The 27,070-nt window shown below is 41.4% G+C and overlaps 3 protein-coding genes across 3 annotated transcripts; all 3 read right to left on the bottom strand.

The window, feature by feature from the left end:
• Nucleotides 1-7,169: 7,169 nt before the first annotated feature.
• On the bottom strand, nt 7,170-9,883 carry LOC122882812 (the record flags this gene model as incomplete). Its single annotated transcript, XM_044210606.1, has 1 exon — nt 7,170-9,883. A coding segment is annotated over exon 1 (2,601 nt), but the record flags the coding sequence as incomplete, so codon positions are not given.
• A 4,829-nt stretch (nt 9,884-14,712) lies between these two features.
• On the bottom strand, nt 14,713-17,195 carry LOC122882813. Its single transcript, XM_044210607.1, is given in 2 exon segments — nt 14,713-16,061; nt 16,064-17,195. Coding segments are annotated over 2 exon segments (2,481 nt in total).
• A 140-nt stretch (nt 17,196-17,335) lies between these two features.
• Nucleotides 17,336-20,918, bottom strand: LOC122883133. The gene is made up of 2 exons (XM_044211395.1): nt 20,494-20,918; nt 17,336-20,026 (listed from the first exon to the last, which is right to left on the bottom strand). Exon 2 carries the CDS (start codon nt 19,814-19,816, stop codon nt 17,336-17,338), a length of 2,481 nt encoding a protein of 826 aa, XP_044067330.1. The 5' UTR covers nt 19,817-20,026; nt 20,494-20,918.
• Nucleotides 20,919-27,070: the final 6,152 nt, after the last annotated feature.

The following is a 27,070-nucleotide window of genomic DNA, read 5'->3' on the forward strand; positions in this document are numbered from 1 at the left end:
AAAGCCCAGCACATTAGCGGAAACGGTCTCTTAGTTGCAAGCAGCTGCATGTATCTATCTTTCTGTCCATTCTACCTTCCTAGTGCTGTGTTGTGTCCTGCCCACCCATCTGTCAATACTGCTGGGGGGGCTGTCCATGGGTAGCCCAGGTGGAGGGTCACAGGAATTTTCAACAGACAATTGATTTCTCTCTGTCATACACCTTATAACATGCACCTCATGTAGAACGTGCGTCGATAAGCCACCCGTCTACGCCCACTATGAACACACCATATGTCTAATCCATCACATACTCAAAGTATATAATCTCCCGAAATCCATCAGGTACAGCCACAACCACCTCTGCTGAACCTTAAACAGACTTATAAAAACAATTAGCAACAAACAAATGCAGCCATGAATCTTAGCAGCCAACTCCTTGAAGGAGCAGTGTGTAGGATTTAGTGGCATCTAGTGGTGAAATTGCACTTTGCAACCATTTGAATACTGTTTGCCTTAACCTCTCTTTCCAAGCGTGTAGGAGAAACTACGGTGGCAACTACTGCAGCAAAACACAAAAGGCCCTGTCTTGGTTTGTTCTTTCTGGGCTCCTGTAGAAACACGGTGGTGCAACGTGGCGGTCTCTGTGGAAGGGGACCCGCACCCTCTGCAGATATAAACAGTTTATTCTATGGTAATGAAAACACGATTCATATTTTTAGGTGACTATACACTAATAAAAATATACTATTATATTCCATTTCTGCCAATAGATCCTCCTAAATATTACACAATGGTCCTTTAATACAGTGCTGGTTCAAACATGTAACACGGTGACAAGTTGATGCACACTATGCCCATTCCATACATTTTCATTAGACTTCATTAGCACACAACCCAACCCTGTAATGCAGGAGCAAAGTAACAGCTTCTGACTCTGTCAGCGCTCCTGCTGTCTTCTGTTTTTCCCAATGCAGACTGCCTGCATTGAGAGATGGGAGAAGCCATCTAACCTGAAATCTTGCATCTGCATGAAATCTTGCATGCTTGGTAGAAATGCAAGGGCTGTTTATGTTCAAGGGCAAGTCCCCCCACCACTCATCCTCCCCTCTTCCCCTTTCATTGATCCAGAGTGGAGACAGTAAACAGCCTTACTGATTTCTCTGTGCAGCGTGACAACTTCCAAATATAATAAATCCTGTGGAGAATGACTTCAATGCATATATTGGCCTAAAGCTATGACAGTCTTTATGGATGCTCCTTTTAATTTAATACAAAGAGCCCTTATGTTATGGAAAACATTTCAGCCCCAACTGTTGTGGCTGGTTATAGTACACTTTTGTGTGAAACCGTCTGAAAATGACATCTGCTGACAAGAAATTTCCAAATGGAAGAGAGTATGATAGACACATATTATTGTAACTTTAGGAAATACATGACAAGCAAGCTCACAAATCTAACCTTAATATGAAAAATCTGCTAGTATGATATGCATCAATGCATTGCTTCATGCATCATTTGCATTAAACTTGCTTACTAAGCTTGTTTATGTGCAGTGTGGTCTCCAAGAAAAACTGTTGGGCTGCAATGATAACCACAATTCTAGCTTATTTTCCTCCTTTGAGACAAATGTCTTACTTCTTAATTTTTGCCTTGAAGTGAAATAAAACTTCAAATACTGCGGTACATATCATAGAAATTGTGATGACCTTGGGCAGAGAGGTGGCCTTGTTAGAGAGCATAGATTTAGTCCCGAGCCATTGCCGGCCATGTGTCCTTTCAGAGCATCCTTCAGCAACCACACTGCACCCTTTCCTGCAGTTACTGTTAGTAACAGCATCAATTAGCGCCCTTAATTCTACATTCTATCTAGAACCTTTTCTCTCAAAAATATTTTCTGCACACCATTTCGGCTTCATTTTTGTTTTAAATTGAGTAGATTAGGCAATTTCACAACTTTAACCAAGTCATACATTTTGCTCTCCCTCCAAGACAAGCCAATCCTTACACTTTATAACAGTTAATTTCATTTGTTTTGGGAGTGCAAGATAAAGAAAGGCAATCCCAGAATGTGACTGTAGGAGCAGTGATATTCATGCTGTCTGCTGTACATAATCAGTTTCATTTGATAAAATGGCTACATGTCAATTTTATGTTCAGTTACCTGCTCATAAAAGTGAGAAAGAAAAATATGTCAACCAGATGCAGATACATATTGATCCTAGATATCCATTAAAGAGTGAGCTAGTTTGAATGAGCATTAACAGGTTTTGATAGAATCGATCCATAGTTCATTCCATTCAGACCAAAAAAATGACCATTTTACACTGTTCAATTTCAGCTTTTAATGGCCCGTCTTAAATCTAACCATCTTTCCAAACTGAACTGTTTCCTTGCACCTGAGGAAAAGTGGTGAAATATTACTTTGCAGATCTACAGATATGAGGTAATTGCAAGATTGAGGCAGTGAGTTTGCTAAGATGTCTCAGAACTGCCTGGTAAAGAACAGCTGGACCGTCATTATGGATGTTGCAATATTCTGACAGTACAGCTCTTTAAGCTACAGCTAATAGCTATAGGTTTTCAATAAAGCCAGAGTGAATCTTTATAATTAAAGTCACTGAGTTGAAAAGCCCATAGTATGACCCACAGCCCTTCCCCAAGGGCACTGATGTAACATATTGTTTACTATTGATGTAATCTTCATATTTTGTAGTGGGTATGGGACATAAAATCATGTTTAGAATTGATTGGGTATGGGTACACTGATGCCGTGGTTAATAGTACTCATTTTGTGACACTGACAGCACAGAAAATGCTTCCAATAAGGAGAACGTGAGAAGAATAAATAAATGAGCTGAACAGAAAACAACGAGCCTCATGTATGGGTGACAGTGGTTGTTTGGTTTACACAAGTACGTGTCAATAAATGTTCCTTTCTGCAGTTAAACCACAAATGATTCAATTATTATCTCATCAGTAACTTAGCTATGTAGGAATAGACCTATGAAAGACACAAGGAAAGATCACTTAACACACACATTAAGGCTACATGTACACTGTGGCCAAAAAAAGATTTAGGGCCCTATTTTTGTGTAGTGTAAGGTGCAAAGTTACAATTCCTGAGGCACAAGGAAAGGGTTTTGTTCTCACCTGTACCTACTCTGTATTTTTTTAAATCATTGTAGAACTCAGACCTAAGAGCAGAGACCAGATAAGCATGGGATGTTCTTTCAGTAGTTTTTATAACAGCACAAGTTCTCTACAGAGGAAATTTACAGTCTAGTGCCAGGAAGGCAAATTAACTAAGGAACTCAGCAGCCGGCAGTCTCATCACACACAGTATGTACAATGAAACAGGTGCAGTCTACAATTCAACAAGCAGGTAAATGATCACATATGCTCAATGTCCCGCTGAGGGAAAGTGGCCTTGGACTCAAAGTCAGATCAGCACCATGGACAGCAGTCCTTAGCATAGTGTAGAAACATCAACACGGCAGCCAGAAAAGGTTTGCTGCCACGTCTGTGCACCAAAGTAAAGGAGAAGTGTAGTAGGGAGTGTGTCATTAGCAATCCAGGGGTACTTTTGTTGTCAAAGATGAACGAGATGACTAAATTTTTACAGCATACCTGACCTAGTCACCGTTGCGCTCCACTCGGCATGTGCCTGTTTAGTGCTATTTTCATCTCTTTAATTGCCAAAGGCATACCTAAACGGACCTGTCCAAAATCACCCTAAATGCCTTTAATGTACGTTATGCTTATCAGCTTCACTTTGATTACAAGGGGGGAGGGGGCTCTGTGGTTTCAGGGATGCCATGGGTGCACATAGACTACAAAATTTGATTGATATAATTTGACAAATTGCAAATAAAATATAACAAATGAAGACAACCCTCTCCTCTGAACACTAAAATGCTACTCAAAGTCATTCTAGATATTGTTACCAGTGCCATGTGCTAGGGGTGTAAGCGGTACGTGTATTCGTCCCGAACCATTCGGTACAGGACGTTCAGTATGTGACTTCCTCGGTACGCCTTGTGACCCAAACTATTACTGTCAAAATAGTCTATTTATGTCGACTACAAGCCCGTGCGGAACAAAAATTCTAGAGCACAAGTTTTACCTGGAACGTTTTGGCAGCACACCAGTTGCTGTTTATTAGCTGTAGCATGCAAGTCAGCTTAGCCCGGTTAGCCAGGTTAGTCAAGCTCATGTAGTGTCGCTGCCTGCAAATGGTAAACACAAATGAGAGACCAATGCTGGAGGATCCTCTCATGACATTTAGTTCCACTGTATGGGAGCATTACGGTTTCCCAATTAGTTACAATGGGCAACAATGAGTGTCAAACTGCTGACATTGTTCAACTGAAGTCGGGTATGTCTGTGGAAACACTTAAAACATGTAATTTGCGACGGCATCACCTGAATGTGTTGATTAGCGGAAAAAGACAGAAAACAGACTGGAAGGCGAGTCCTCCTCCCCACAATGTTCAGGCAGCCTCTCACTGCAGATTTAGACCGGGGCCAATTCAGTAACTAATGCTATAGGAGCATTTATCGCTGCACATATGCGACCATCCTCATTGTAGAAAATAAAGAATTTAAGCATATGGTCAAAGTGCTTGAGCCCTGCTACAATGTACCTTCACGTGCATTTTAGTCAGTCTGTTGTGCCTGCTCTGTATAAACTACTGCAAGCTGCAGTTGGTCAGGAATTATCAACAGAATCAGAGTCTTATGATGGAGCATTACTGACATTTGTGTTATTTATTAGTTATTTATTTTTTCTTACTGACAATATGACAAATTTTGAGTGCATTAACTGTTACAGTACGAATCATGGCCAATGAGCCTCTGTTGAATGTATATTTTTCAAAATAAATTACATAAATTAGTTTTCCCGCTGTACCGAGAACGTACCGAACCGTGACCCTAAAACCGAGGTACATACCAAACCGTGAACCTTTCTGTCAATGCACTCTCCTGTCCATCTGTATCAAATAAAAAAAATATCATAACATTGTTTAAGCAGAATATCAGAGCAATTTACCTTCTGTTATTAAAGTTTCTAACCTATTTTTCTTCCTACCTTGCCATCCGCCCTAAGCTAAATTCTGCTAAGGGGCCCTCCTACCTGACCCATGAGCCATGTAGACAATTTACCCCTGCCAAGCAGTCACAACTGACACCCCAGTGCTCCCACTACAATCCTCCCTCCTTTAAAACAGTTTGCTCCATCTGTCGGTCTCAGAATAAGTAGATCTGTACAGAACAGAATGAGGTATAAACAAACTATATTTTTTTAAACTTCATTTTTTCTATAGACTCTTAAGATAAGTGAATATTACCATTAACATAAATAAGAAATTGTAGAAAATATAAAATGTAGAAAGTATAAGAAATACAACATTATTAACATTACTGCCTGCCTACAATAAGCTTTGGCTATACAATGTAAACATAAGCCTATAGGCTATGGCTGCTGCTTTATGTCTCAAAATAGTCAAATAAAACCTATACAGCTGTGTGGCTCCCCCAGATTTCCTTTTATACATTTTCAAATATAAAATTATCATTTATACTATGGCTTGGCTGAATAGTGATGGATATTATTAACTGAGAGATGTGCATTCTATTGCCCAGTATGCAGCTAATCATTTTACATTCAATATTTAATCAATAGTCAATGTCAGTCCATCTTGCATTAGTCCAGATTTGTAACTAAACCTTGACTGAGAGTGTAGCATTCCCGGCTGAACAGATGCATCTTACTCTCAGGAACTGATGTTTATAAAGAATTTAATTTCCAAAAACACCGTAAGAGCTGAATAAAAACAACAAACAAGCATTAGACATCTGCCTGCAAATAGTATACAAATATCCATAAATATATAAACGAATACACATTTGCAATTAATTGGCTTAAATCATAAATAATGTGTAAATAAATCACATTTTAGCAAACTGGCTAATGCAATAACCTATATGAATTGTTTTAATTACAACAATCTCCTTTTAGAGTGCGATGTTAACTACGTTACATGAAACACCCGAGTTAACAATCAATTAATTTTGGTAAAACGGACAATCTCAATTTAGAGAGAAAAACGTAAATTAATTATATAAAATTACCAAATGAAGTGCTGATTTACTGTAAACAATCTATCTGGAGTGCAAATCAAGAGAAACACTGACGAGGCAATAACAACATTAGCTAAAGAATGATATAGCTAAACCAAACACTTCAAAGTCCTTCAAAGTTTACCACACAACATAAAACTAAAACGGTACCTTGTGCCCTTCAGCCAGGAGCTAAGATGTAGAAAGAAACCTTTTTAAAACAAACATTTGTACAGTGAGTACCCAAGGGTTTATCCTTTCTCTCTTAACGTTAAATCAGAATGGCGCTTCACGTAAAAAGAGCGCCAATGTACACAAAGAGTGCTGCTGCACTTCCTTTTCCAGACTTCAAAATAAAAGCATGTGAGGTAAAAAATGTACACTTAATAAAACAAATAAAAATACAATGTCCACATTAAGTATGCAGCAAGAATTATTAGTCAACCAAAAACAAACAAAGTAACATTTGGTTCAAGTTCAATAATAAAGTCCTTTCTTGTGAAAGCCTTTCTCAGGAGTTCCATGGCAACACTGCCCTCTATGGTTGGAGGTAAAGATGACGACCTACTTCAGTGATTGGGGATTCAATGGTCATTTACACTCCCACCAAATCATGAGGGATTTGTATGACGTTAAGAAATATAAATTACAAATGATTTTTAAATTTTAAAAAAATGACCTTTAACTCAGAAACGGACGAAAAGTGCCCATACTATGTTGAATGAATGCTAGAATTTAAGTAATATAATGAAAAGGATACACTTGGTTGCTACTGGAAGCAGTTAGACGGTCTCTAGCAACAGTATCAGCTTCTGGACTGGGCGTTCAATGACAGACAGCTTGTTGAGACGACGACCATCCTTCTCCAGATTCCGGTCACCAAGGCATACTTTGACTCTTCTTACAAGCCCGTCTTTATCTGTAGTAGTCTCTGTAACTCTGGCCAGCCGCCACTCATTTCTAGGCAGACCATCAGCCTTTTCCATCACAATATCTCCTACTCGCAGGTTTCTCTTTGCTCTGTGCCAGCGCTGCCTGGTGGCAATGTTGGAAAGATACTCCCCTCGCCAGCGACTCCAAAACTGCTCTGCGAGGTACTGAACATGACGCCACCTTTTTCTTGCATAGATGTCTTCTCTGATGAATCTGCCTGGTGGTGGTAATGCTGGAACAGACTTCATAGTAAGCAGGTTATTAGGGGTGAGAGGTGCAAGGCTGTTGGGGTCGTTTAGGTTGTCAACCGTTAGTGGTCTACTGTTTACGATCGCCATAGCTTCGTAAAAGAATGTCCGCAGTGATGCATCGTCCAGTTTGTCAGAAGAGAGTGAGAGAGTTGAGCGAAGAACATTTCTCACTGTTCTGATTTGTCTCTCCCATACCCCACCTGCATGACTTGAATGGGGCGCATTTAGGACAATGTCACACTGCTTCTCAGCTAAGAACACTGTCAGACGATCAGCGTCAATCTCCTTGAGGGCATTTTTCAGCTCATTCTTGGCTCCTACAAAGTTGGTGCCTTGGTCACATTTGATTTGGCGCACTGCTCCCCGTAATGCAACGAAACAGCGCAGGCCATTGATGAAAGCATCTGTAGACATGTCATTTAGCATTTCGATATGAATAGCTCTGGAGCTGAAACATGTGAAGAGGAGGCCGTACCTTTTATGTTCTTTCCGACCCTGTTTAGTGACAAAGGGACCAAAGCAGTCCATACCACAGTATGTGAAGGGTGGAGATGGATTTGTACGCTCTGAAGGGAGGTCGGCCATTCTTTGTTCTTCGGTGGGTCTCCTGAGCTTCCGACATGTCACACAGTGATGTACATGGGATGCTACTGCTCTGCTCATTCCTGGAATCCAGTAGCCTTGTGATCTGATCTCATTAATAGTAAGGCCCTTACCTTGGTGCTTGACATTCTCATGACATTGAGAGATGATCATCTTTGTTATATGGTGATCTTTAGGAATGATCACCGGGTGTTTGACTGAGTTGGGTAGGGGTGCATCGCAAAGCCTTCCTCCCACCTTGAGTAGTCCGTCTTGATCTAGGAAGGCATCAAGATGATACAGCTTGCTGCTAGGTGACAGCTGGGCCCCCTTGCTCAATAACTTGATATCCCTTGTATAGGTGTTTCTTTGTAGGTCTTTAATGATGATGCGTTTAGCATCTTCTCGCTCAGCTACCGTACTGTGACCGATGGACTTATCCCCTTTGGCTCGGCGAACAAGGCGAGCCAGAGCTTGGACAGCTCCAGACCATGAAGACAGCTTTGACAAGCGGTCTGAGAGGGTGACTTCTGTTGTTTCTGCACTCAGTGTCTGAGCCTGTTTCACTTCAGGATCTCCAGTCATTAGTGCTGTGTCAATATCTGCCACAGGAGGTATATCCTTCTTCCATAAGAATCTTGGCCCTGTCAACCAATTGGATGTAAGAATCTCACCAGCATTTAAACCCCTTGAAGCATGGTCAGCAGGGTTCTCATTAGTGTGAACATATCTCCACTGTTGAGGAGTAGAGCTGAGATGTATCTTCTGCACTCTGTTTGCCACAAATGTGTGAAAGCGGCGTGCTTCGTTGTTAATGTACCCCAAAACTACTTGGGAGTCGGTCCAGAAGTGCTCTTCTAGGTCTGCATATTCCAGCTCCTGTTTAAGCATATTGCTCATGGCAACTGAGATGACAGCAGCGGTCAGTTCGAGCCTGGGAATAGTCTGGACCTTAATGGGAGCAACTCTGGATTTACCTATGACCAGGGCACAATGGATGTTACCTTCTTCATTTGTGACTCGTAAATAGGAACACTGGCCATATCCGCTGTTGCTCGCATCAGAGAAGTGATGAAGTTCTCTTTTTATGACCTTTCCAAAGTTTGCAGGTACATAACAGCGGGGTATATTGATCCTTTCCAAGTTCATAAGATCAGCCTTCCAAAGCTCCCACCTTGGCTGCAATTCTTTAGGAAGAGGGTCGTCCCAGCCTGTTCCGTTTCTGCACATTTCCTGAAGCACTAATTTTCCACTGAGCACAAAAGGAGCAATAAAGCCCAGCGGATCATACAGTGATGCAACTGTGGATAGTATGCCACGGCGTGTTGCTGGCTGGTCTTTGAGGTCAACAGAGAATCTGAGTCTGTCAGAATCAATGTGCCAATGGATCCCTAAAGCTCTCTCTAAAGGGGTGTCATCGAAGTTGAGGTCAAGGGCTTTTACTTCAACGGCTCGTTCAGAAATTGGAATGCTATCCAGGACAATTCTGTCATTTGAAATAAATTTGTGCAGTCTAAGACCACCTGAGGCACACAGTTGTCGAGCTTCTCTTGCTACCTGGACAGCTTCTTCTGCGCCGGCTACACTGGTGACACCGTCATCTACATAAAAGTCTGTTGTGATGAATTTTGAGCCAAGAGGATACGTACTCTCATTCTCCTTGGCGAGATGTTTCAGACCATAGTTGGCGCATCCAGGTGATGAGGTAGCACCAAAAAGATGGACCTTCATGCGGTATTCTTGTGGCTGTGAAGTTAAGTCTCCGTTTTTCCACCAGAGAAAACGGAGGTAGTTTCGATCTGCTTCTTCCACATGAAATTGGTGAAACATCTGTTCGACATCGCACATAAAGGCAACTGGATGTTGTCTGAATCTTACGAGAACACCAGTCAGCTTATTCATTAAATCTGGGCCTTGGAGCAAATGGTCATTGAGGCTGGCTCCCTGGTACTTGGCGGAGCAGTCAAAGACAACACGGAGCTTGTCTGGCTTTTTAGGGTGATACACCCCATGATGAGGATGTACCACTTCTCTCCAACCTTTCCTTCATCATGCACTTCTTCCGCATCACCTCTCTCAATGACCTCTTCCATAAACCTAACATAGTGTTCCTTGTACCTTTCATCTTTCAACAATTTCCTTTTAAGATGACTGAGCCTTACAATGGCAAGCTGCTTATTGTTAAGCAAGTGAGGTCTCTCTTTGAATGGGAGAGGCATTTCATAATGCCCGTGATCGTTCTTCCTTATGCCTTGCTGCAGTTTGGTCAAGAAGAGGATGTCATCCTGCGACACAGTTTTATTATCTTCACCAGCATCTTTGAAGTCAGACTCCAAAACCTTAATAACATCTGCTGGAGTCACTGGGGGAAGCTCTTTAGTGCTTACTCTATGACAGATGGTGTTGAAGCTTTGTGATTCATGGTGTGTGGACAGGCGACCAACAATACTCCATCCTAGGTCTGTATGGACTGCATAAGGCTCATCGTCTCCTCCTAAAATCACCTGTTTTGGTGCCAAAGCCTTTGGACAACTGTAGCCTATTAGGAGACCAACCTCACAATCCTGCAGTGGTGGAATTTTGTCCACTATTGTAGAGAGATGCTTCCAGTGTCGTGCTGTGTCACAAGTAGGGATGTGAGTACGGTTCACTGGAATGGAGTCCTTAGTGTAGGCAGGAGGAAGGTTGAGGACAACAGTGGAGCTGAAGCCTCTTACTTTGAGACCGGACACCTTTTCACTCGGCATAACAACATCTTTTGCAGTCATGGTTGTCAACTTCAGTCTCACAGGACAGGAGTCAGCTTGTAGCTTGTTGCTCAGATCTCGGTCGACAAACACAGTATCACTCTGGGTGTCAAGCAGAGCATAAACAAGTTTTTCAGAGGCTGGATTCCTCTCGGTTGATACCCACACTGGCACTATCATTGAAGTATTGGTGGATGGCTCATCATTCTCTACTTTGTGAGACGTACTAGTAGCCATCTCTGTGTCACCTTGATTTGAGACTGGTGCAGTGTTGATTTTCTTTGTGTAGTTTTCATCATGTAGACACGTTGGATGTTTACCTCTACAGGTGTCACAGGACAGACGGTGACGGCAGTCTTTTGCGCTGTGGCCTGGTCTCATGCAACCATAGCAGAGCTTGTTCTCCTTCACATATTTCCGTTTCTCTTCTAATGACTTTGCCACAAATTTAAAACAGCTGTGAATCTTATGCTTGCTGTCTTTGCAGAAGAGACACATATTATAATTTCCTTTAGTGGGCTTTTGTTCGTTTTATCATTTTGTTTATTTTCTGTAGTTGTTTGAATGTGAAAGACGTTAGCCCTGTTCCTTTACTGTCCTTAAGGTTTCGTTCTTCTGAAGTGGGGTCAGAGGCACAAGAGCACTGAAGGAGGTGACTGGATTGCAAGTAACCTCTGCTTCCATTGACATGAAGGTCACAAAATCTATAAACTTTGGAAAGTCATGAGTCTCAATAAGTGTCTGCGTGACCTGGCGGTTCCACCGTGCTGCTGCCCAATCTGGTAATTTGTGTACAAGTTTCTGATTTTCATCACAATCATCCAATATTTCAAGCCCTTTGACATGAGGCATAGCTTGATGACACGCATTCAAGAAGTCAGAGAAATCTCTGAAACCTTCAGCATCTTTAGGCTGAATCTTAGGCCATTTAGCTAGTTTTTCTCTAAATGCTTTCTGTATGACAAATGGCTGTCCATACCGTTGGTTCAACTTGTTCCATGCATCATTATAAGCCTCATCATCATCTCTGTAGAAGATACCATCAAGAGACTTACGAGCTGGCCCACCAACATACCTTTTTAAATAGTGCAGCTTGTCGGCAGAAGAAATGGCCTTTCCATCAATGAGCGACACAAATGCAGCCTTCCACTCAATGAACTGGATAGGATCACCACTGAACACAGATGGTTCTGTTGTAGGCAGTCTGTTCAGGGCTATGCTATCTTGGATAGCTTGAGCGAGATAAGATATATCAGATTTTGGAGGAGGTAGTGTTGCTGTGATGTTGGTAGGACATTGGATGGGAAATGGAACTACATGCTGCTGCACCGCTACACTTACATCCTGCTGTTCCCTTGTATGTGAGTGTGAAGAATGTATGCTGACTTCCTGTGCCATTTCTTGATCATAGGCCTGTAGTCTGGCTCTAGCTGCTTTTAGATCCTTCTCTGCTTTTAGTTTTTCCAGTTCACACTTTCGAGCTTCAATCTCTTGTATGACTGAGTATTCTGCTTCTTTGGCTGCTAAATCAGCTGCTGCATCTGCACGCTTGGCTGCAATGGACATAACTGTAGACCTTGATGATGTGGGGCGTGAGACTGTGGATCCATAGACAGAGCGAGCATAATTGTGATGGAGTAAATCACGCAGGCTGTGTTTTACATTTTCTCTGTCAAAGTCCTCAAGACATGCCATTCTGTCAAAAATTATCTTGAAATATCTTTTGTCACAGCTTCACAAGTGTCGATTCTGCGTCTAGTGTCACTGGATGGAGCAATGTAATCTCTGATTTCCAGGTAGACATGCATAACATCATCCCTTCCCTTCTCAAGTGTGTTAATAAGAACTACCAGTTGACTCTCACTAACGTCTGTTTTTAGCTCTTCCCTTGTGTTGCGAGCCAGGTCCTTCCATTTTTCATACAGCTGAATCAACCTTTTCTCCCTTTTTAGGGCTTCCTCCTCTTTATACGCACGCATCTTCTCCGTGGGGTTGCGTTGTCGACCAGAACGGTGAAGCTCCTCCTCTTCCGTTCCATTATGAGGGGCCTCCACTTGCTGGTCGAGGTCCTTATTTTCAGAAGCATCCATTTTCTTTACAGGCGTGCATTGGACTAGATTATCATATCAAGTCCTTTGGTTGTCATTAGACAGCTTTCAGAGGTGAGGTAGGACTGATTAGGTGAAGCTGTTGTTCTTCTGGGTAAAACTCTTACTGTAGCATTCCCGGCTGAACAGATGCATCTTACTCTCAGGAACTGATGTTTATAAAGAATTTAATTTCCAAAAACACCGTAAGAGCTGAATAAAAACAACAAACAAGCATTAGACATCTGCCTGCAAATAGTATACAAATATCCATAAATATATAAACGAATACACATTTGCAATTAATTGGCTTAAATCATAAATAATGTGTAAATAAATCACATTTTAGCAAACTGGCTAATGCAATAACCTATATGAATTGTTTTAATTACAACAATCTCCTTTTAGAGTGCAATGTTAACTACGTTACATGAAACACCCGAGTTAACAATCAATTAATTTTGGTAAAACGGACAATCTCAATTTAGAGAGAAAAACGTAAATTAATTATATAAAATTACCAAATGAAGTGCTGATTTACTGTAAACAATCTATCTGGAGTGCAAATCAAGAGAAACACTGACGAGGCAATAACAACATTAGCTAAAGAATGATATAGCTAAACCAAACACTTCAAAGTCCTTCAAAGTTTACCACACAACATAAAACTAAAACGGTACCTTGTGCCCTTCAGCCAGGAGCTAAGATGTAGAAAGAAACCTTTTTAAAACAAACATTTGTACAGTGAGTACCCAAGGGTTTATCCTTTCTCTCTTAACGTTAAATCAGAATGGCGCTTCACGTAAAAAGAGCGCCAATGTACACAAAGAGTGCTGCTGCACTTCCTTTTCCAGACTTCAAAATAAAAGCATGTGAGGTAAAAAATGTACACTTAATAAAACAAATAAAAATACAATGTCCACATTAAGTATGCAGCAAGAATTATTAGTCAACCAAAAACAAACAAAGTAACATTTGGTTCAAGTTCAATAATAAAGTCCTTTCTTGTGAAAGCCTTTCTCAGGAGTTCCATGGCAACACTGCCCTCTATGGTTGGAGGTAAAGATGACGACCTACTTCAGTGATTGGGGATTCAATGGTCATTTACACTCCCACCAAATCATGAGGGATTTGTATGACGTTAAGAAATATAAATTACAAATGATTTTTAAATTTTAAAAAAATGACCTTTAACTCAGAAACGGACGAAAAGTGCCCATACTATGTTGAATGAATGCTAGAATTTAAGTAATATAATGAAAAGGATACACTTGGTTGCTACTGGAAGCAGTTAGACGGTCTCTAGCAACAGTATCAGCTTCTGGACTGGGCGTTCAATGACAGACAGCTTGTTGAGACGACGACCATCCTTCTCCAGATTCCGGTCACCAAGGCATACTTTGACTCTTCTTACAAGCCCGTCTTTATCTGTAGTAGTCTCTGTAACTCTGGCCAGCCGCCACTCATTTCTAGGCAGACCATCAGCCTTTTCCATCACAATATCTCCTACTCGCAGGTTTCTCTTTGCTCTGTGCCAGCGCTGCCTGGTGGCAATGTTGGAAAGATACTCCCTACGCCAGCGACTCCAAAACTGCTCTGCGAGGTACTGAACATGACGCCACCTTTTTCTTGCATAGATGTCTTCTCTGATGAATCTGCCTGGTGGTGGTAATGCTGGAACAGACTTCATAGTAAGCAGGTTATTAGGGGTGAGAGGTGCAAGGCTGTTGGGGTCGTTTAGGTTGTCAACCGTTAGTGGTCTACTGTTTACGATCGCCATAGCTTCGTAAAAGAATGTCCGCAGTGATGCATCGTCCAGTTTGTCAGAAGAGAGTGAGAGAGTTGAGCGAAGAACATTTCTCACTGTTCTGATTTGTCTCTCCCATACCCCACCTGCATGACTTGAATGGGGCGCATTTAGGACAATGTCACACTGCTTCTCAGCTAAGAACACTGTCAGACGATCAGCGCCAATCTCCTTGAGGGCATTTTTCAGCTCATTCTTGGCTCCTACAAAGTTGGTGCCTTGGTCACATTTGATTTGGCGCACTGCTCCCGTAATGCAACGAAACAGCGCAGGCCATTGATGAAAGCATCTGTAGACATGTCATTTAGCATTTCGATATGAATAGCTCTGGAGCTGAAACATGTGAAGAGGAGGCCGTACCTTTTATGTTCTTTCCGACCCTGTTTAGTGACAAAGGGACCAAAGCAGTCCATACCACAGTATGTGAAGGGTGGAGATGGATTTGTACGCTCTGAAGGGAGGTCGGCCATTCTTTGTTCTTCGGTGGGTCTCCTGAGCTTCCGACATGTCACACAGTGATGTACATGGGATGCTACTGCTCTGCTCATTCCTGGAATCCAGTAGCCTTGTGATCTGATCTCATTAATAGTAAGGCCCTTACCTTGGTGCTTGACATTCTCATGACATTGAGAGATGATCATCTTTGTTATATGGTGATCTTTAGGAATGATCACCGGGTGTTTGACTGAGTTGGGTAGGGGTGCATCGCAAAGCCTTCCTCCCACCTTGAGTAGTCCGTCTTGATCTAGGAAGGCATCAAGATGATACAGCTTGCTGCTAGGTGACAGCTGGGCCCCCTTGCTCAATAACTTGATATCCCTTGTATAGGTGTTTCTTTGTAGGTCTTTAATGATGATGCGTTTAGCATCTTCTCGCTCAGCTACCGTACTGTGACCGATGGACTTATCCCCTTTGGCTCGGCGAACAAGGCGAGCCAGAGCTTGGACAGCTCCAGACCATGAAGACAGCTTTGACAAGCGGTCTGAGAGGGTGACTTCTGTTGTTTCTGCACTCAGTGTCTGAGCCTGTTTCACTTCAGGATCTCCAGTCATTAGTGCTGTGTCAATATCTGCCACAGGAGGTATATCCTTCTTCCATAAGAATCTTGGCCCTGTCAACCAATTGGATGTAAGAATCTCACCAGCATTTAAACCCCTTGAAGCATGGTCAGCAGGGTTCTCATTAGTGTGAACATATCTCCACTGTTGAGGAGTAGAGCTGAGATGTATCTTCTGCACTCTGTTTGCCACAAATGTGTGAAAGCGGCGTGCTTCGTTGTTAATGTACCCCAAAACTACTTGGGAGTCGGTCCAGAAGTGCTCTTCTAGGTCTGCATATTCCAGCTCCTGTTTAAGCATATTGCTCATGGCAACTGAGATGACAGCAGCGGTCAGTTCGAGCCTGGGAATAGTCTGGACCTTAATGGGAGCAACTCTGGATTTACCTATGACCAGGGCACAATGGATGTTACCTTCTTCATTTGTGACTCGTAAATAGGAACACTGGCCATATCCGCTGTTGCTCGCATCAGAGAAGTGATGAAGTTCTCTTTTATGACCTTTCCAAAGTTTGCAGGTACATAACAGCGGGGTATATTGATCCTTTCCAAGTTCATAAGATCAGCCTTCCAAAGCTCCCACCTTGGCTGCAATTCTTTAGGAAGAGGGTCGTCCCAGCCTGTTCCGTTTCTGCACATTTCCTGAAGCACTAATTTTCCACTGAGCACAAAAGGAGCAATAAAGCCCAGCGGATCATACAGTGATGCAACTGTGGATAGTATGCCACGGCGTGTTGCTGGCTGGTCTTTGAGGTCAACAGAGAATCTGAGTCTGTCAGAATCAATGTGCCAATGGATCCCTAAAGCTCTCTCTAAAGGGGTGTCATCGAAGTTGAGGTCAAGGGCTTTTACTTCAACGGCTCGTTCAGAAATTGGAATGCTATCCAGGACAATTCTGTCATTTGAAATAAATTTGTGCAGTCTAAGACCACCTGAGGCACACAGTTGTCGAGCTTCTCTTGCTACCTGGACAGCTTCTTCTGCGCCGGCTACACTGGTGACACCGTCATCTACATAAAAGTCTGTTGTGATGAATTTTGAGCCAAGAGGATACGTACTCTCATTCTCCTTGGCGAGATGTTTCAGACCATAGTTGGCGCATCCAGGTGATGAGGTAGCACCAAAAAGATGGACCTTCATGCGGTATTCTTGTGGCTGTGAAGTTAAGTCTCCGTTTTTCCACCAGAGAAAACGGAGGTAGTTTCGATCTGCTTCTTCCACATGAAATTGGTGAAACATCTGTTCGACATCGCACATAAAGGCAACTGGATGTTGTCTGAATCTTACGAGAACACCAGTCAGCTTATTCATTAAATCTGGGCCTTGGAGCAAATGGTCATTGAGGCTGGCTCCCTGGTACTTGGCGGAGCAGTCAAAGACAACACGGAGCTTGTCTGGCTTTTTAGGGTGATACACCCCATGATGAGGGATGTACCACTTCTCTCCAACCTTTCCTTCATCATGCACTTCTTCCGCATCACCTCTCTCAATGACCTCTTCCATAAACCTAACATAGTGTTCCTTGTACCTTTCATCTTTCAACAATTTCCTTTTAAGATGACTGAGCCTTACAATGGCAAGCTGCTTATTGTTAAGCAAGTGAGGTCTCTCTTTGAATGGGAGAGGCATTTCATAATGCCCGTGATCGTTCTTCCTTATGCCTTGCTGCAGTTTGGTCAAGAAGAGGATGTCATCCTGCGACACAGTTTTATTATCTTCACCAGCATCTTTGAAGTCAGACTCCAAAACCTTAATAACATCTGCTGGAGTCACTGGGGAAGCTCTTTAGTGCTTACTCTATGACAGATGGTGTTGAAGCTTTGTGATTCATGGTGTGTGGACAGGCGACCAACAATACTCCATCCTAGGTCTGTATGGACTGCATAAGGCTCATCGTCTCCTCCTAAAATCACCTGTTTTGGTGCCAAAGCCTTTGGACAACTGTAGCCTATTAGGAGACCAACCTCACAATCCTGCAGTGGTGGAATTTTGTCCACTATTGTAGAGAGATGCTTCCAGTGTCGTGCTGTGTCACAAGTAGGGATGTGAGTACGGTTCACTGGAATGGAGTCCTTAGTGTAGGCAGGAGGAAGGTTGAGGACAACAGTGGAGCTGAAGCCTCTTACTTTGAGACCGGACACCTTTTCACTCGGCATAACAACATCTTTTGCAGTCATGGTTGTCAACTTCAGTCTCACAGGACAGGAGTCAGCTTGTAGCTTGTTGCTCAGATCTCGGTCGACAAACACAGTATCACTCTGGGTGTCAAGCAGAGCATAAACAAGTTTTTCAGAGGCTGGATTCCTCTCGGTTGATACCCACACTGGCACTATCATTGAAGTATTGGTGGATGGCTCATCATTCTCTACTTTGTGAGACGTACTAGTAGCCATCTCTGTGTCACCTTGATTTGAGACTGGTGCAGTGTTGATTTTCTTTGTGTAGTTTTCATCATGTAGACACGTTGGATGTTTACCTCTACAGGTGTCACAGGACAGACGGTGACGGCAGTCTTTTGCGCTGTGGCCTGGTCTCATGCAACCATAGCAGAGCTTGTTCTCCTTCACATATTTCCGTTTCTCTTCTAATGACTTTGCCACAAATTTAAAACAGCTGTGAATCTTATGCTTGCTGTCTTTGCAGAAGAGACACATATTATAATTTCCTTTAGTGGGCTTTTGTTCGTTTTTATCATTTTGTTTATTTTCTGTAGTTGTTTGAATGTGAAAGACGTTAGCCCTGTTCCTTTTACTGTCCTTAAGGTTTCGTTCTTCTGAAGTGGGGTCAGAGGCACGAAGAGCACTGAAGGAGGTGACTGGATTGCAAGTAACCTCTGCTTCCATTGACATGAAGGTCACAAAATCTATAAACTTTGGAAAGTCATGAGTCTCAATAAGTGTCTGCGTGACCTGGCGGTTCCACCGTGCTGCTGCCCAATCTGGTAATTTGTGTACAAGTTTCTGATTTTCATCACAATCATCCAATATTTCAAGCCCTTTGACATGAGGCATAGCTTGATGACACGCATTCAAGAAGTCAGAGAAATCTCTGAAACCTTCAGCATCTTTAGGCTGAATCTTAGGCCATTTAGCTAGTTTTTCTCTAAATGCTTTCTGTATGACAAATGGCTGTCCATACCGTTGGTTCAACTTGTTCCATGCATCATTATAAGCCTCATCATCATCTCTGTAGAAGATACCATCAAGAGACTTACGAGCTGGCCCACCAACATACCTTTTTAAATAGTGCAGCTTGTCGGCAGAAGAAATGGCCTTTCCATCAATGAGCGACACAAATGCAGCCTTCCACTCAATGAACTGGATAGGATCACCACTGAACACAGATGGTTCTGTTGTAGGCAGTCTGTTCAGGGCTATGCTATCTTGGATAGCTTGAGCGAGATAAGATATATCAGATTTTGGAGGAGGTAGTGTTGCTGTGATGTTGGTAGGACATTGGATGGGAAATGGAACTACATGCTGCTGCACCGCTACACTTACATCCTGCTGTTCCCTTGTATGTGAGTGTGAAGAATGTATGCTGACTTCCTGTGCCATTTCTTGATCATAGGCCTGTAGTCTGGCTCTAGCTGCTTTTAGATCCTTCTCTGCTTTTAGTTTTTCCAGTTCACACTTTCGAGCTTCAATCTCTTGTATGACTGAGTATTCTGCTTCTTTGGCTGCTAAATCAGCTGCTGCATCTGCACGCTTGGCTGCAATGGACATAACTGTAGACCTTGATGATGTGGGGCGTGAGACTGTGGATCCATAGACAGAGCGAGCATAATTGTGATGGAGTAAATCACGCAGGCTGTGTTTTACATTTTCTCTGTCAAAGTCCTCAAGACATGCCATTCTGTCAAAAATTATCTTCGAAATATCTTTTGTCACAGCTTCACAAGTGTCGATTCTGCGTCTAGTGTCACTGGATGGAGCAATGTAATCTCTGATTTCCAGGTAGACATGCATAACATCATCCCTTCCCTTCTCAAGTGTGTTAATAAGAACTACCAGTTGACTCTCACTAACGTCTGTTTTTAGCTCTTCCCTTGTGTTGCGAGCCAGGTCCTTCCATTTTTCATACAGCTGAATCAACCTTTTCTCCCTTTTTAGGGCTTCCTCCTCTTTATACGCACGCATCTTCTCCGTGGGGTTGCGTTGTCGACCAGAACGGTGAAGCTCCTCCTCTTCCGTTCCATTATGAGGGGCCTCCACTTGCTGGTCGAGGTCCTTATTTTCAGAAGCATCCATTTTCTTTACAGGCGTGCATTGGACTAGATTATCATATCAAGTCCTTTGGTTGTCATTAGACAGCTTTCAGAGGTGAGGTAGGACTGATTAGGTGAAGCTGTTGTTCTTCTGGGTAAAGCTCTTACTGTAGCATTCCCGGCTGAACAGATGCATCTTACTCTCAGGAACTGATGTTTATAAAGAATTTAATTTCCAAAAACACCGTAAGAGCTGAATAAAAACAACAAACAAGCATTAGACATCTGCCTGCAAATAGTATACAAATATCCATAAATATATAAACGAATACACATTTGCAATTAATTGGCTTAAATCATAAATAATGTGTAAATAAATCACATTTTAGCAAACTGGCTAATGCAATAACCTATATGAATTGTTTTAATTACAACAATCTCCTTTTAGAGTGCAATGTTAACTACGTTACATGAAACACCCGAGTTAACAATCAATTAATTTTGGTAAAACGGACAATCTCAATTTAGAGAGAAAAACGTAAATTAATTATATAAAATTACCAAATGAAGTGCTGATTTACTGTAAACAATCTATCTGGAGTGCAAATCAAGAGAAACACTGACGAGGCAATAACAACATTAGCTAAAGAATGATATAGCTAAACCAAACACTTCAAAGTCCTTCAAAGTTTACCACACAACATAAAACTAAAACGGTACCTTGTGCCCTTCAGCCAGGAGCTAAGATGTAGAAAGAAACCTTTTTAAAACAAACATTTGTACAGTGAGTACCCAAGGGTTTATCCTTTCTCTCTTAACGTTAAATCAGAATGGCGCTTCACGTAAAAAGAGCGCCAATGTACACAAAGAGTGCTGCTGCACTTCCTTTTCCAGACTTCAAAATAAAAGCATGTGAGGTAAAAAATGTACACTTAATAAAACAAATAAAAATACAATGTCCACATTAAGTATGCAGCAAGAATTGTTAGTCAACCAAAAACAAACAAAGTAACATTTGGTTCAAGTTCAATAATAAAGTCCTTTCTTGTGAAAGCCTTTCTCAGGAGTTCCATGGCAACACTGCCCTCTATGGTTGGAGGTAAAGATGACGACCTACTTCAGTGATTGGGGATTCAATGGTCATTTACAGAGAGACTAGATAATCACTGTCTAGTTTTAAAATGATGTGCGCGTAGTGTCATCACTGGTCTCCATAGAGGTTGCTGCTGAGTTTCATTTTGTGCACGCGCATATGAACGCATGTATGTTATCTTTTCCGAGCTGCAGTTTATAAACACCGTTGCCCGTTGGCGTTTATAAAAACGTAATAAATAATTGTATTTCACTCTCATTTTTGTAGGTCACAGAACACAGCCCCGGAAGACACAGACAGACCAAGAGATGCAGCGCCCAGCTAACGTTAGCAAGACAGACTATGGATGTATACAGACTAGAGAGAGATGCCCTGCAAGCTAGCACATCAACTTAACGTTACTGTTATTTTCTAATATCAAACGTGGAGAGGAGAGAACACAAGTGTACCTGATTGCTGAATTCCCGCAATTCACTCTCATGTTTCTTTCTGTCTTTATTGCCAGAAAGATAGTTCGGCTTCACTCTTATCAAAGTTGTCAACATTGACACCCACTTTGACAAGAGGGAGAGGCGGGGCCCTTGCGTAATTTGCGTAGGGAGTGTATAGGGCTTACATGTCCCGGACTAAACCTGAGCTCCGCCTAAAACTGTTTTGCCTCATCCAAAAGACATTTCATTTTCATTTCTATGTGTCTAAAGTGAGTTATAACTTTCTAAACAAAATGATAAAACCAGGTAACGGAAAGAGACAAAAAAAGGGCTTCGGAGATTAAGAACTTGGCAAAGCTAGCGGGCATGGGAGAAGCTAAAGCAAACAAACAAAATGACAAAACCAGGTAAAGGAAAGAGACAAGAAAAGTATGCTCTCGCTCTGAACTGTTTGAGGACCAATTGTTGTTTCTTCCCTCAATGGCATTGTTCATCTGTGAAATGGAGTGTCTCCTTTGTTTTGAGAGAGGTGGATAGTTACCCTGCTAATCTGGGCCTCACGCAGGCCCCTGGGTCTAGTTTTAACTTGAGCTTTGGGATATGGAAGCACTGCTCATGGGTTCAGGGTGGGTTCTTACGTTTTTTGGTAGTGGCTTTTTCAGCACATCTGTCTGTTCAGGTTATTATTTGTTTTGCCACGGTTGTCATGCAACAGGTTCCTCTAAGCAGGAGATATTATATATGTTAACTGATCCACATAAACACAGCAACGGTGAAGTTAAACTAAGCTTTAATGTATAGGGGATGAATAGTCAACTGAAAAGAGGAAAAGTGTATGCACATCTACATGCACTCAAAGCTGATATCTGTTTTCTCCAGGAAACACACATTAGGAAAACGGCAGCGAAAGTACTTTCTCCTTCATGAGCATCTCAGGTCCACCAGTCAAACTTTAGCACAAAAACAAGAGGTGTTGTAATCTTGATAAGGAAAAAATATAACATTTTTCCACACTCAAACTATCTCTGACCAGAGGGGCAGATATTTAATAGTTAGTGGAACATTAAGCTCCATACCAATAACATTAGTGAGTGTGTATGGGTCTAACTTTGATGATTCCATCTTCTTTCAGAATCATAACATAATCATAGGTGGAAATTTCAATTGCACTTTAGATTCTGTCCTAGACAGGCAGCGCCCCAAGTAAGCTCATTTACTTATATCGGATCATGCCACTGTCTCTCTAAATCTTAAATTGAACCACAAAATGGGTGAATACAGCTGGCACTTAAAAAATGCCTTGTTAAAGGATAAGGAATTTTGCTCCTATCTTTTGGGTAAAAAAGATCTATACCTAAACACCAATGATGCAGGCGATGTTGATGATTCCACTGTTTGGGAAACTATGAATGCTGTTCTTAGAGGCCACATAATATCATATGAGGCAGCAGAAAAGAAATGGTCCAAGAAAAGGTAAACTGAAATAGATAATCAGTTAGCTAATCTCGAGGCTTCATAAAGAACAAATCATAAATCAGAATTACTGCTTTACTGTATGAGTATAATTTTATAATGTCCAAAAATGTTTCAAAATTACTGGTACAAGTCAGACAGAGATACTTTGAGCTTGGTGAAAAGCCCCACAGGTTACTAGCCCGTCAGCTAAGACAATCGCAGGCCTCCAGAGCCATGCATTGTATCAAGTCAAGGGATGGTACTTTACTGACGGACCCTGAAAAAATCAATAAATGTTTTGCAGATGTTTATGCAAATATTTATCAATCACAGGACGAACCAGATCTTGAAGCAATGAAAACATTTTTTGAAAATCTGAATTTACCCAAGCTGTCAATGGATTCAATAAATGCACTAGATACTGATATTAATCTGGATGAGTTAAAAAAAGTAATCTCCTCCTTCCCCAGTAATAAGGCAGCTGGTCTAGATGGCTTTAGCATAGAATTCTTCAAAGTATTTTGTTCTAAACTGTCATGTTGAATCACTCTGGGCTGACCTCTGGGTTGCCGCCCACCCTATATAAAGCCAACATCTCACTGATTCCAAAACCAAGCCATGACCCTAAGGTGGTTTCATCATATCGCTCTTTTTCGTTGTTGCTCTTTGGAACCAAAATCCTTGGGAAAGTTCTGGCCAATAAACTAAAAGAAAAGATATGACCTATTATTCATCCCGACCAAATCGGCTTCATGCCAGGTAGACATATGTATTTCCACTGTGTCGCCTTTTCAATATTTTGTACACATCACGCATACAGAAGAGGCTGTTGTCATTTCATTAGACGCGTGTTTGATCAAGTGAAGTGGCCCTATATGATGTTTACACTCATTCATGAAATGGATTGAGATCATTTATTTTCACCCAACTGCCTCAATTATTACTAATCAAAATATGTCTCGCCCTTGTACAGTTCATCATGGGACATGTCAAGGTTGCCCTCTCACCCCGTTTCTGTTTTCAGTTATCATTGAATCATTGGCTGCTAGCATCAGACAGAAATATTGCACTTTTTACTCCACTATATTTATTTGATAGGTGTAGTTACTAGTTACTTTTCAGATTACGATTTTGCATCCTCGTCCTCATACCTTAACGACAGAATAGGTTGTTTGCCAGTGACTCCCAAAACGATATATATGACCGTTGGAGAGTACCAGTAAAAGGCGTACCGGACCTTCATTGTCATGGTAACAATAATAGACACGTGGTTAACAGCCACAGTTTGGTTAGGTTTAGGCACCAAAACTACTTGGTTAGGAATAGGAAAAGATCATGGTTTGGGTTAAATAAATACGTTAGTTAAGTAAGTTAAAATAAGTCAAGGTGGACTTTTGGTTTCACATGGGACACAAACAGTGGTCTCCTGGGTGAAAATCCTGGGTTCCACCCCGGCCTCCTCCCTACACGGACTTTGTCGCTCTTAATACTACCTCACCTGACTTCCTCCTTGCTTCCATCATAATTGCTACAGCCACTAGAGTTCGCCACCTAATAATAAATGTAAATATGGGTCGCAATAAGCTGCTTGCACAGATGACCTATACGGCTGTATTTTTGAGGAGGACGGTCTATAAAAAACATATGGTGAACTCATAAAATAAAGATTAAACCAGTGGTTTCCAACCATTTTCGCTCATTTTGGTTGAGTTGAGTTGTTAGCAGTTCCATCAAAGACCCGCTAAACTTCTCAGATGATTTCATTTAAATAATAGTTGGATGCCCAAAGACATAAAAGCAAAGATTGCAGAATAGTTAAAAAACTGAATAGAGTATAGAGTATAGAGTAACTGAAAAGATTTATAGCTGAACTTTTTTTTACCCTTTGGAGGGGCCCTATCCTGTGTTGGGAACCACTGGACTAAACTACACTACTAAGTGTATTTAAAGTTGTCAAAACTTGCTCCACCTCAACGAGCAATAGTCGACGAGCAACAGCATTGATGCAGTAATCAATCTAATAATGTAATATATCATAATATATCAATCACAGGCAACATTTCTCTGCAGAATGAGTACTTTTACTTTTGATACATTTCTGTGCTTTTAGGCTTTGAAATGTAGGACTTTTACTTGTAATGGATTGTAATGTTTTTTAACATTGTGGTATTGGTACTTTTACTTAAGTAAAGAATCTGAGTAGCCTACTTCTACCACCACTGGTTTTAATCTTTTTTTATTAAAATGATAATCATCAAATATGTTGAATGTTGTCATGTCCTTGTAACATGACAACATACAGTATAACACTTAGGTTAATTATAAAAGACAGAGGGGCCATGACCTCAATTCATTCTCAAATGCCTGTTTTTGGATGATGGGGTTATGATTGATTACTGTGTACTTTGTACAGCACTTTGTACATTGTACACCACATGGCAGTAAAAGAATACACTAGCTGCAGAGGTGGATCCCTGATTCATTGTTTTGAAAAAGAACAGCTTCATCTCAATAATGTCAGTTGTGAATATGACCCTGAGGGCATGTGACATGTGGCCTTCAGAGGGAGAACAAATCTCTCTCACACTCTGTTCTTCTCTCTCAGCCTCATTGTGTTTTTCTTTATTCCTCATTCTGTCACTCTTCCTATTCCTCTCTTTACCACCTCTGCCTCCGACTGACTCAAATAGCTCTGCTCTGATGCACACCATAGCACTTTGTCATCATGTTAGGTAAAGGCAATTTGTTGATGATGCAATTTCCAAGGTTACTTCACCTCTCTGGATGCTTGTTAGAGGACATTTTAAATATTCAGCTGGGACACGGTTCTGGAACAAAGCCAGGGATGCACATATCTCTTAATTTATTTACATTCCAGTAATGCTACATATTGACACACACGCCTTGCTTTATGCTCAGGAAGTGAAGGTTGACATGCAATCCCCAGCACTGTGAAACACTATCTCAGGGATAATGAAAGTTTAACACGTATTGTAAATGTGTGTGTGTGTGTGTGTGTGTGTGTGTGTGTGTGTGTGTGTATGCGTGATTACAAGTCCATGTTCAACCACACACGGGGAGTTGAAACTGAAATTGTGCTGCTTTATTTATGTGCAACCATGTAAGTTGTGCAGCTTATAGCCAGAAATAGGGGCCATTGACCTTAGGAATGACCATGCATGCCAATCGTGGATAAACTTTCTGCCTAATCAATGTCTTACCTGTTGTGCTCTATGCTCACAGAAGGTCACAATAAGGGAATTACAGTGGAAGCTGGAAATTACATGGGAGCTGGATTTCAAAATAGAGAACTGTCGCATTATGAGTTCTGTCTGCCTATATTGTTGATATCTGAGTATGTGTACACTGCAAAAAAAAAACACTATCTGTCAGGGTCATGAGAATTTCAGAGCATAAAATTGGGGTCCTGAGCCACAAAGGTTTAGCTGGGACAATATGCTAATTTTGCAATGGCTGATTCATATAAACTGCAGAACTGTGTTCTAGTTGTACACTATTTTAATCATGTTGTGAGTATGTAGTGCAATTACAAACAAACATTCTTAAATGTACCAGCAGGCATAGTAAAATTGCATAGTTTTTTCTGCGAGTGTGGTGTTGATGAACACTTTCCTCAGTGCAACTCATTGTGTAAAATGGAGGAGATACTCATAGTAGTAGCAGTATTTCTCTATATTTTCCTGTAAATAAGAATTATTAAAGTTATTTTTTTTTACTTCCAAACTAGTGTACTGTCAACCTATGTACATAATATAAGACTGTGTATAAATGTGCTACAGTATATATAGTCTGTCAGTATATAGTGACAGACTAGGCTTGGCTGGCAAGCAGTGTGGTGACTGTGGCACTAAATGGGTGTCTACTTTCCTACATATATTATCCCTACATTGTCATTTTAACAATAATAATACAATGATTTCTTTTAGAATTTACAAAATACATTTCCCATGAGCATGCAGCCAAAAACTGCCGGAAGCTGTAATTGGACTGTATAGACAATTCAGCTCTCTATGTTGATACATGAATAGGGAATTGTGTCGTGTGTGTCACAGTGTTTTGTATGTATACTCACATTGTTGCAAACAATATGCAGACGAACACTCATTCGTCGCACCATCCAACTTCCTAGTGTCCTATGAACATACATTATACTAAAAGCTATTGACTAGATTTATTCATGACTGCTGTTCCTGAGGTCTGTGACCCCTACCTGTAAATATGTAGTTAGGTGACGAGCATCATGTCTAAATGAGAAGGACATTTGTGCTTTATGCTTTTTCTTTTTTAAAACACATAA

This window comes from Siniperca chuatsi, linkage group LG10, assembly GCF_020085105.1.
Source record: "Siniperca chuatsi isolate FFG_IHB_CAS linkage group LG10, ASM2008510v1, whole genome shotgun sequence".
Taxonomy (NCBI): domain Eukaryota; kingdom Metazoa; phylum Chordata; class Actinopteri; order Centrarchiformes; family Sinipercidae; genus Siniperca; species Siniperca chuatsi.

Coding starts and splice junctions, on each gene's coding strand:
- LOC122883133 (XM_044211395.1), bottom strand. CDS start 19,816: ATGGATGCTTCTGAAAATAAGGACCTCGACCAGCAAGTGGAGGCCCCT.